Here is a 12,399-nt window from a genome sequence, read left to right as displayed (position 1 = left end):
TTAGATGAAAATAAGAAGGATTCATTGTGCTATGGTAAATCGCCCCAGTGTAACATGAAGCTGCTGCTCATGTGAATCACAAGGTAAAAAAAAATCCCCTTGTGCCGAGCTCAAGACGAGTACATAAATCCAGAGAGAATCAGTATAATACAGCGCGCTTGCTCATACAGTGCCATGCTTCAAGGAAGTAACAATAATGTGGACAGAACGAATAAAAAGAAGTTAAACATGAATCTAAAGCTGTGATGGGCACTGAAAATCGAAAAGATTAAATCGGATGTGTGAAATAAAGACGTACCGAAAAAACATGAAAAATAACATATGCATGAAAGACAAAAAATTAAAAGCAAGTGTTTACCTGTGGATGCAGTCCGTGAGAAGCATTAATACGAATGTTTACATGCAGGCTTATGTGTTTAATCAAACGGCGAAGAGAGGATAAAAGCACAGTGCTAGTGCAATGAGTGAAACAAAACATGGTGCTGTGCTATATATATGTCCTCCTAGATCCAACACACAGTCTTACAACATCGTAGGTGCCAAGAAATATATGAGAGTACCTACATACTGCATCCGGCCGTGAAGGGCATTTACACTACGGAAGGGAGAATGCTCTAAAATAAATTATAACGTAGTGCTCTTACATACAAAATGTGGTGCTCTACAGCAGATGAAGTGAAGCAAAACAGAAATACGGGATGGGCTGTGTAGGATACAATACACTCACAAACGGCACACAGTCTAGAAACATAGTAAACAGCTTTACTGCGGTGCCACAGTGCAGTCCAATACCGGCACAAAGAAAGTAATCAATCGAAAGGTACACGTACCTAAAAGGGATAGAAGCCAGCAGCTCAAGGCATGTCAGCAAATCGCCATTATGGAGGGATGCGATTTAAATTGTCACACTTGTGCATGGAAATACGACTGGTCGAAAAGCGTGTGCGATAGGTCTAAATGGGCACCATGATACAGTGGTGCTGAAAGCTCAAAGAGTTTCATTAAAATAGCAATTAGTTGAATGATTCCTCTTTCCTTTACACAAATTAGAGATCCTGGGGTTCCTGAATTTAAAAACATTCTGGAGTTCTTTCTGGACGATGACTTCAAACGAATAGAGGATTTTATGACTTACTGGAGCTAAGAGGGTGCTTTTATTCCTTAGACCAGTCAGAGTTCCTTCCTCTTTCTGTAGCGGTTCTTCAATAATGTTCTCAAAGAAATGTCGTAGCCTTGAGTTTCTCATAAATTTAAACAAGCTTTTCTGTTGTTCCAACTCATTGGATGATGTATAGGGAAAACAGATGCACCTTTCTGTAAGGTAGTGATTTGAGTCATCGTAAGCGAACATCGTGAAATGTTGATAACTACGTTTTTAGACTCCTGGTTGACTTCTCAATTGGTTGTTCCTTTTTCTTTGTTGCTGTGTCCCCTCTGGTTTCGACAGTGATATCTGGGCCTCTCCCTAAAAAAGAAGAAACAGAGGTAGATGGGGCTATCGTGGTGGATGTTGATGCAGTCCGGTTGCTTTAGACAGACTGCTCATTTTCACCTTGGTTTCTCCCGTGCATAGGGAGTTATTGTAGGATGATGAGGTTTCGCCTTCAGTTGATTTTGAAGAGAATGGATTAAGTAGTCGTCTTCGGGCATAGACCTCAGCCTAGCTATAAACTTCACCCAGTTTGAAGACTATTTGTGTCCCATTTAAACTTACGGATCTTCCTCTAATTAATCTCTTTGGTATGCAGGTACAATTGTATATTGATGTCATTATGGGTTTTGCCCCATTCGTCCTTATCCGTTTTGAACGCTCTTTGCTTATCAAAGGACTAAGAATCTCAAGGAACTCTTAGACAAACACGAGGACTCCCAAGGACAAGAAGATGCACAAAGAAACCAGACCGTGTCTTAATTGCGGCAGCTGTAATAATATTATGAAAGTCACTATGATCACACATCTAGTTCAAGGATCCACGATCAAACTGAATAAATCAGCTACATGTGATTCCAGAAACGTTTATCTCTTGAAATGCCCATGTGGGCTTGCTTAGGTTGGTATAACAGAATGCATAATCAAAACCAGACTAACTGAGCACAAAAGTAACATTTGTACCTGGAATGAACGATCCACCATTGCTTTTCATTTCATTACCCATAATCTCAATGCAAACCAGCGGAGATTTCTAGTATTAGAGGCCGTTCCTATCAGCGAGGACATGGGCTACAGGAAACACATACTCCAAAGGGATGTATATTGGATGAAAAAAATTGATACCATCATCCCTAAAGGCTTCAATAAGTGCATGGACTTAAGCTGTTACCTTTGAGGACCGCTTAGTACTAATTATGCTCTGCATTATTTTTAAACAATTTTTTTAATTATGCATTTCTTTACATGCATTTTGAATAATTCATGTTCTTCATACACATTTTTCACTCTTTATTAACAATTGTGTTTTTACATGGGTTTTCTCCAAATGCATCTCTCCTATTTTCTATTTTATCTGTTTGTATTGCTTGGATGCATGTAGTTCTTTGAGCTTTCAGCACCAATATCATGGTGCCCATTTAAACCTATTGAATGTGCACTTCGCCCATTCCGCTTTCCATGCACGCATGTGATTATTTAAATCACATACCTCCATAATGACGATTAGCTGACATGCCATGAGTGGCTGGCTTCTATCCCTTTGAGGTACATGGACTTTTCTGTGGATTACTTTCTTTGTGCCGGTATTGGAGTGCACCCTAGCAGCGCAGTAAAGCTGTTTCTAGACTGTGCAGTTTGTACATGTATTGTATCCCTAACAGCACCGCCCCATACTTACTTTTTGCTTCACGTAGTCCGCAGTAGAGCACCACATGTTTTATGTAAGAGCACTAAGTTGTAATTCACGTTGGAGCATTCTCCTTTCATAGTCTAAATGCCCTACAACGCTGGATCCAGCATATGGGCACTCATGTATTTTTCTTGGAACCTACTGTAACAAAACATGTGTATTTGTAAAGCTCACGTTCACAAGTAGATATCTTGGCGCTGAATAACAGATGTTTATTGTTACCAAACTCAATGGTACTCATTTTCATTTGATAACTTTATTTTGGTCAATGACCATAAAAGTGCAATAAAATATGTACAAGCACAGAAATAAAACCATAAATACGAACAATTAAAAAAGTTATTAAACATTGAGTTATCAAAGATGAGAAAGAAAAAGCAAGGGGCCATTACTTTTTGTTAATAAAAACAGTTCTTCTCCACCACATGCCATATAAAAATCGGGAGACAGCGAAAACAATGGGAGGGGCAGGATCGTATGTTAAAACTCTACACGCTTGTGCACATTGTCTAAAAACCCACGTTTTTACACAGTGGGATAATCCAACATTTCCGAATTTCACTATATGCTGGGCAGAAAAAGAAAATATGTACAATGTCTTCCCTACAATGATTACAGGCAGGACAGGTGCCCTCCATCGACTTTTCCCATTTAGATGTCAATGCCCCAATCGGAATAGAACCATGCATCAGTTGGGTGTATAATTTCCTTGCGAGTAAAGGCTGCACTAAGTCCAGGAATACCTCCGTCTTGGGTTCAATTTTCATCAATAGGAACTCAGTAGACAGCCTACCCAGGGAAGTCGAGCAGTACAGTGTTTTAAGGTTATGAGACCTTACGGCCGCCACTAGCGCAGACCTTTGCGTCCTCACGCAGCTATCCTCCGGTGTGTCCCACAGTTGGGGCAAACAAACTTGGTAGAGGAGAGCCTTTATATGAACTAGCCAGGGTATGTTCTTATTCTTTAGCTGCCCCCAAATTGCAATGAATTCTGCTCTAAAGGATGCAAGCTCTGGCACAGACCAGAGCCTTCTCCAGTAGAGCAGAGGTCGTGCAGCTGCCAGTTCGTTGATGGGTTCCAGGCCCATATCCAACCGTAGTGGTATGAGAGGCGTGCTTTGGGGAAGGCCAACCAGGCTGCGCATGAAGGCCTGTTCTACCTTCAGTAGGTTATGTGTGTTCGTGTGTCCCCAAAGTTCTGCAGCATACAAGGCTGCTGACCTCACCTGTGTTTTATAAATCTCGAGCACAGGGGCAACTGGTTTGAATATTGAAGTTCTATAGAATCTGCCGATACCTCCCATAATCTGCGACAGTCTCAGGGAAGATTTAGATACTTGATGATCCCATACAAACTTCTCGGTCAACGTAACCCCCAAGTAAATAAAAGTCTTAACTCGTTCTAAGGGAATACCATTCAGAGCGGGATTCGGACGGGTGTGCCTTGGGGGATTGAAAATCATAATCTTGGTTTTCTCCAAGTTAACCTCCAATCCCCGCGAGGCACAAAAAGTCACAAACCCGTCCAGGACCCGCTGGATGCCCGATGATGTCCGCGACAACAACAGGGTGTCGTCCGCAAACATCAGAGCGGGCACCCGGCCGGAAGCCAGACGCGGAGCATCATTGTCCCCAACACTGCTGAGTTCATCTATCAGTCCATTGACGTATAGGCTGAAAAGAGTGGGGGCCAATACGCAGCCCTGACGTACACCACGGGTTACAGGGAAGCGAGCTGATAATTCCCCATTCCTCCCACACCTCACCTGTGCATAATTCCCTGTATGAAATCTAATTAGGGCATCCAGTAAATAGGGCAGGAGACCTAATTCCTCAAACACCCTCCAGAGCCTCTCCCTAGGAAGCAGATCGAACGCGGCCCGCAGGTCCACAAAAACAAGGTAGAGGCTGCCACCCTCTACTCTTGCGGTTTTCCAGTATAGGACCTGAAGCCGGAAGATCTGGTCCATGGTCGAGACGCCGGATCTAAATCCGGCTTGGAGGGTGGTCAATGTTTTGTTCTCCTCCATCCAGCCCAATAATCTGTCAAGTAAAATTCGGCCCATCAGTTTCTGGGTAGTATCCAGTAAGCTGATGGGTCTGTAATTGGATGGGACAAGCGGGCAACCCTTCTTAAAAATTGGAACAATCTCGGCTCCTAACCAGGTCTCTGGTAATGCGGTACCCTGTAGGACCGCATTGAACAAGACCGCCAGGTAAGGAGCCCAGATTTTAGGTTGGGAACGAAAAAGGTCCCCCGGGAGCTTGTCAAGACCTGGGGCTTTATTCGGGAGGAGTCTCTCAATTGCAGATTCAACTTCCTTAAGGGAAATGGAATCTAGGTTATTAGTGACAATCCTCTCCTGGCCATCCAGCTGCTCTATCTGGTATCCAAGGCCCAAGGCCCCCAGCAGTCTATACTCGTGCGGGAGGTCTGGGGCCGTGGAAATCCCAGAGACTGGCATCGTGCCCTGGCTTTGACGGACAAGAGCCAATGGCTCTTGTGGGAGGCCCTGGGCCATAGAGGTCCGAGGGACCGTAACCACTTTAGGCATCTTGTCCCGACCTTGGCGCACATAAGCCCAACTCAGGACTTGTATAGAGTGCCTTAAAATGCGCCTCCCACACTGAGGGAGCGATGTTCGAGACCCCAGCCTCTCTCTCACCTCCCGCCGTGGAAGTGGCGATGGCCCAGAAGGTCTTAGCATCCTTTAAGAGGAGTGCTTGTCTCAGCTCATCCCATCTAGATTCCTCCCACTCGCTCTTGCCCCTGATGAGTTCCTTCTTGTACAGCAGTCTAGATGCTCGGATTTTTGGGGTGTCTTTAGATTTGATTGCTGCAAGAAGATAATGAACGTGTGTCCTCATGTAACGTAACTGGTGCTATGTAAAGCGCTCTGATAACGGATTCGGTTCGGTTCTAGTTCGCGCTATATAAAACTCTGCAAAAAATAAAATAAAAATAAAAATAAAAAAATCTCTCTTTGCTTTTTTACAGGCATGGTCATGCCAGGGGTGTGTTTTAGTCCTAGGCAACTTGGTCCCGCTAACTGGATAGAATACATCCCCTAGGCTCACGGCTAACTTTCTGTGGATCTCTATAGCCTGCCCATAAGAGGTAGAACCCCCCATTTCACTTATGAGCGGGGTAGCAATCTGGTAAATTTCTGCAAGTCGGATGGGAGAGTCCACACAAGTAGGCCATTTGACCCTTCTCCTGTTATTGGATATAATAAAAGGTGGCACTACCATGTTAGGGCTAGAGTCAGGGTTAGTTCAACCAAATGCAACAGGCTTAAGCGTTAGGACCAGAGCGTTGTGGTCACTATCGTGCCTTGGTACAACCCTGAAGTCTTTGAACCTGTCCCAATGTTTAGACTTCCAGCATGAGATAATCAATGATGGAAATGCGGTTAATCCTATTATATGTTGGTAGGCCTAAGCTGTCATTATTTGACCTTCAGTTACATGCCCGCTGAGACGTTGCACGGGTAAAGGATTTAATGTGTAATACTAACGAGGTCCAGGCCCTTACCGGAACGATCATTGGGACCGGGATGCGCCAGAGCGAATCGACCTTGTCCTGATCGCACATCTGGGGTCCACCCAGGGGCTCAAACTGGCAATTAAAATCGCCGCCAAGAATTATCGAGGTTGTAGGTTCAAGTGTCTGAATAAAAAGATCAAGTGCTTTAATAGTACTCGATTCCTTTCCATTTATGGTGGGCCTGGAATAGATGTTTATAATGGCCACTCGAGATTTGTCGACGGGCATTAGTAAAACACATTGGATATCTGGGGAATTTGTTTCCACATGGGTAGCCTGTACACCTAAGTGTATACCTACCCATATGGATAGACCAACCGAAGGGCGGCCCTTGCCCCCAGAAACTGCAGGAATATCATAAGTCGCAAAGCCAGCACTAGCACTCTCCTCCAGGGCCCAAGTTTCTTGCATCAAACAGATGTCATGTGCGGCCATGAAGGAGGACCACTCCGGTACAAGTAGCTTGCTCTTTATCCCGGCTACGTTCCATGAAAGGATCTTTATACATCCCTCCATTGCCTTTTCTAAGCCTTGCGCATCCCCCTGTTCTTTTGAGAGTCCCTGCTCCGAGCTCTGCTCTACACTAATCCCCACCTTCGCAACATCAATAGGATAAAGGTCATCGCCAGTAATCGAGGGTAGAATCTTTTAAAATGGTACTCAATTTAATAGACCTCAGATGGATGAAAGGCAAAGTCGATCCGCCGAGATTTTAACCTATGGCAATAAGGTAGAACAAAGGCCACCAGACCCAGCATTAAGACTGTGCGCTGTTTGAGCCAGCAGCACATATTTCAATACACCGCACTGTGTTTTGTTACACTCATTGCACTAACACTATGCTTTCATCCTCTCTTCTCCGGTTGACGAAACGCTCTGAGCCAACATGTAAACTTCCGTATTAATGCTTCGGACCAACTGCGTCTGCAAATAAACACCTTTGTTTCATTTTTTTTTTAACTTTCTTATAAGTTGCTATTTTTCACGTTTTCATCTGTACTGTCATTATTTCACCCTTCTGATTTTTAATGCCCCGCACCGACCGAGCATGCGCGTTTAACATCTTTTTATTCCTTCTGTCCACATTATTATACTCCCTTTAAGCATGTCGCTGTCTGAGCAAGCACGTTGTATTTCACGAATTATCTCTCTGGATTCATACACTGGTCTTGAACTCGGCCCCAGGTGATTTTTTTTTTTTACACTTTCCAAAATATCTTCTAGGAGTGAGAATGTCTATTCGTTAGGAAAGGTTACATTTGGGTGATCAGGGGTGCACATCTTGTCACCATGAAGGGGATCTTTCCATCCCACAACATGATTGGATCAATCTACTGCTGCAATCCTAAATCATTTACACATTTGTGTTTTAAGATTATTGGTATTCTTAGATGTCAAGACGATTAATACAGACAAAACTGAGCTCAATCACTACATATCCCCTCACAAAACAGAATGCCATATTTATCTTTGGCTGAATTTTCTATCATATGAACTTTACAATCCAAGAGGTAATATCACGGAGTAAACAGACCTTTTTATGTGATTTTGACAATCCATTAGGACAGCCGTCCTTTTTCCAGCATAAGTTCATCACTGTAAAATGCACTTTGGTGGAATATGGTCACATAAAAATAATTCAATAGAGGCAAAAAACAAATTAATATAGGCACCTGTATTGATCTATATAATCTAGTATGTGATTAGAATAGATGAAGGAATTATGGGTTGGGTAGACTGAATTATTTTAGGGAATTGTATGTTTTATTGCCTGAATTGCACTACAAACAGATTTCCCAGTAGAAATCTACCTCTCCTACTATGCTTACTTTTGCCAGAAATTTTGTCTAGCAAACTCCAATAGGAATTACATACGTTAAAACAGGCTTCGCCTTGCACAGCAACTAACATATTGAGAGTATTGTAGTCGATGAAAACGTAACAAACTGACTGTTGTGCTAATCAGATAAGTAGCTTATCTATCCTCTTTTCCGTTACTAGCTGACAAGTATGCACTGCAAATTATTTATTCCCTTAGCTCTTGACTGACTTGATACATGGTAGGTTTGTGTTTGGCTTGTGCTGTGTCATAATTTCTACTTGCACATCCAATAATTTGAAATCACATCCAATAATTTGAAGTCACATGGTACGAAAATCAATACAGCCAAGTCACTCTTTTCTTCCCTTGGGTGACTGGCTATTTTTTCTCAAATAAGAAATACCCATTTAGCTCCAAACTCTCTAAATGCCAGGTTTCACTAGGGCATAATATAGCAGTTACCAGCTCCTTCATAGTCTAACACCTGTGCAATATATGTCAATTTCCTAGAAGTCAGTGATCTTCTGTGGTTAGATACTTTATATCACTGGACATACTGCGCCTCTTCTCTGAGACGGTCACTCACTGTGTTGAGCATCCTTCGTATCTAACTACTCCTAACGTTTCTTTCCTGCAAACAGAATCCATCATAGGCACTGTGCAATATCGATAGAGGATATATTCGGCAAAATGAAGAACCCTAAGTGCCTGGTGCATAATTTTCTATATTACAGTGGAGAATGAAATCGCTCAAAAAGATCTGCTCATGGAAGGCTGCCACTCGTAGTACAAAGAGGGATCCAATGGCTTTACCAATGATTGTTTGACTGTACAAAGAAACCAACATTAGGTGTCAGAGCAGGCTCTCTTCGGGATTAGATTTAGCGGTAAAAAAAAGTTTAACACTAAGAGCACAAGAGTTTTTACTTTCCGTAACACCACGCAGATGTCATGAACTTTGTCCAAAAGAAAGCAAAAACACCGAAATAATTTGCATATCCGACGTCAAAAGGAGATATGCTCCATTCATGTGTACCTCCAAAGCCACAATACACTTATCCTAACAAAAAAGTAAAGCGGAACACCTAACACGGTTGGCCTCGAAAAGGGGGACACGAATCTTGGGCTCTGAGATGTCGTTGTCCAGGAGGCATGAATATTACTTTAGCCATTGTCGTCGATACCGCTTGCACCCGCCAGCAAGCCAGCCGATTCCGAAAGAGCACCGGGCAAAAAAATGTTTTCTGGCTGCTCGTTACACAAGATAAGAAAATACTAGACTTGATAATTCACCCCTTATGACGATATATTTTGTTATTCTCATCTCCTACGCAAGATCGCCTTTAGTATTTTTAACAGGCGTTTAAATGTATCTGTAGATCACTTTTTTATATCCCACTTAAATATGCGTAAGTCTATATTAGAAACCGTGTATTTTAACTTGCTCGCAGGAAAAATTCTGGCAGCTTGAAGTGTTTGAATAAACTTCGACTACGATTCGTGGGGCTGCTGCAGTCTGTCGGCGGGGGCGGCGGCAGTAGCTCGCACAACTGACATGCGCTTGAACTGTAACCGCCGCCATGTCTTCGCTCACGTCCAGCGGCGCACAAGCCCCAACGACGTGTTCGGCCCAATTACAGACGTCGAACGCAGCGACCTTTTCCTCGGCGAAATGAGGAGCGGCAACTCCAGGTGACAGCAACGCCCGGTACCGAGGACTTGCCATGAGGCCCCCGTGTCTGACGAGTACCACAGAAGGGAGTCGTGCGGAGCATGATCGTGACGAGGTGGTCCTGGCTGCGCTGCTGTCCGGTGCGGAGGGAAATGGTGTATAACGCCGGCGGAAGATGGAGGCTCAACATGGCGGCGCCAGATGAGGGTGGGGAAAGCGCGCTCCCGGGGCGAGCGGACGGGAAGCAGACACCCTTGTGAGCAGATCGGAGCAGTACAATGATCCCATCCACCCATCTATGTCTGTCCTGTGTATGTTCATCAAGCACGTACACCCGCATTTGAGAAACAAAAGGGCTATTTACATACAATGTGAAGTTTTGCGTCGCCCCATCCTAACTCTTGTGCACTTTGCTCGCGTGTTGTCTTGTGACTTTCGGGACGTAGACTCGGGTTAAGGAGACGGCGGTCGCAGCCCCTGTTCTCGATCAAGCTGCAGGAAGCGCCTTGTGCCACCTTCAGCCCATACTCGTAGCCACCTTTAATGTCGCCAGGACTGTCAGCGTACACAAAGGACTTCGCGCACATGCTTCCCCACATAACTTTTTTTTTTTAGCTCGATCCGTCCTAAATTAAAAGATGTACAGAGCTAGGAGATCGTTGCATCGCAGGTTAGATTAAATGGCGAGCGAGTGCGACACGTTATGAAACTTTAACTAAACATAAACGGGGGGGGGGGGTCAATCGCGCACAGGCTCACCCAATGAGAGACGGGGACCCCATCACTTTAATATATCAACGCTGGACAACGTAAGTTTTGTCTCACGGAGACTCTGCCAAAGCAAGCATGGCTTCCAAAGGGGGCGAGTCTTCCAGTCCACATATTTCCCTTCTACTGATGCTTCCACGCACAGAAGCCCAGACCAAAAGGGTGGGTGGCTGACGCCGCTCTACTGCTAATTTCCTCTAAAAAAATGTTTTTCTGCTGGGTTAAGAGTGGACTTGCATCTACCCAACATGGCTACCAGCTATACACGGCAGACTAAAAGCTCCCGTGCCGCTAGCGAGGCTACTAGGACTGAACTTCAAAGATTCATCTCCCCGTTCACAGTCGTATCCAACCTATCCTTAGACACATCACCGCCTTTAAACCAATGCTCGTCAATCTGCGTGGAGAGCACATAGCACTGGTCCCGCGCCTCCCGTGTATGAATTGATCTTGAGCGCTACACCCCCTCTTCTGTCCTTCTCCGGGGGACTTGGTAAACAAACTAATAAACAACAGACATAGGTACAACTCGAGGGGCAAAATACCCACCTTCTGACTAGTGTGACCTTGTTCAACCTGAACCCACATACACACTCGAAGAAATAAAAGAATCACACATGTCAATATTTTCTTACCTCAGACGGCGTCCTGTTTCTGAGCTCTAAGTGAATTCTCTTTTTCATCTCCATCTCGCTTCACTTTACTCGTCACTCCCCCTTGACAGTACCTGTAATAGGGGATTGCGGAGATCGGTCCGGGCTCCAATGGAGGTTGAATAGGGCAGGCTTCGTGCAATGGATGGAGGAATAGCTCAGCCTCAACGCCAAGTTACTCTTTCAGGAGCGAGGAGGGAAAAACAGACACTGCAACAGAAGGGAAAGATATCCGCTCTCGTCCCCGCCCTCTACCGGCCACTCGGCAGAACTGCAGCTCCCCCTCACACCAGGGTTTTATTTGTTCAAAACCAAGGGCGCAGCAGCTCCACACGAAACCCCCGGGCAGTTGCTTAGCGTTTTCGTTTGCCCGAGTACCCTTTCTCTGCGTCTTTTCTGGCATGTTTCCTTACAACAATAATAGCATTATCCCCTCACCAGTGATTATGGTAACTTTCACCAAACCGATGGCAATTCCTTAAGCAATCCAGCTGTTTAACTAGAAAAAAGTGCAAGATATTTCACCCTGCCAGGCAACCGGGGTCGAACTACGGCTTTTATTTCCGAACTGAATTTAGGCGTCATTTTAGATGAGAAGGAATATTCTAACCTGTTCTGTACCTTTTCAATATGAGGTTGCACAATTCCCAGTTAATATTTTCATTTTATACGTCTATGCTTTACTTTTTGACTTTTAAAACTAGATCAATAGGGTCAATTCCTCAGCAGGCATAGAATTGTGCTGTGAGATCACCTCCATGATCCACAAACTAGATTTTGGTGAAAAGGAAACTGATATTTGTGAGTAGTTGGCTCATTGATATGGCATTCATAGATATTAAGGATAAAAACACTCAGGGCCTGCTTACAAGTGCCCTAGAGGGATAAGTGATATTTAACAAACCTGATAAAATCTTACAATCCCCGTTCGGAATTTATTGGGAGTGATAGCATTTATTCAGAATAGTTTCCCTTTAATGACGAATAACACTTGGAGTTTGGTGACTCTCACATCAAAATCCTCATGTCATGTTAATTACCGAGTGTGGTAAACAACACACCACTGAGCCTTTTATTGAAGGTCTCTCTGGAATTTC

The 12,399-nt window shown here is 44.1% G+C and overlaps 1 protein-coding gene across 1 annotated transcript in view; it reads right to left on the bottom strand.

The window, feature by feature from the left end:
- The window catches only part of ANP32B (acidic nuclear phosphoprotein 32 family member B), a 210,302-nt gene extending 198,754 nt beyond the window's left edge, over positions 1-11,548 (bottom strand). The window contains exon 1 of the mRNA XM_078676330.1: positions 11,285-11,548. Coding sequence (XP_078532456.1) covers positions 11,285-11,338 — 54 coding nt within the window. The 5' untranslated portion in view covers positions 11,339-11,548. The remainder of the gene's footprint in view (positions 1-11,284) is intronic.
- Positions 11,549-12,399: the final 851 nt, after the last annotated feature.

Source organism: Lissotriton helveticus, chromosome 2_1, assembly GCF_964261635.1.
Source record: "Lissotriton helveticus chromosome 2_1, aLisHel1.1, whole genome shotgun sequence".
Taxonomy (NCBI): Eukaryota; Metazoa; Chordata; class Amphibia; order Caudata; family Salamandridae; genus Lissotriton; species Lissotriton helveticus.
Note: the sequence above shows the minus strand (reverse complement) of the source record. Positions and strands in the feature narration are given on the sequence as shown.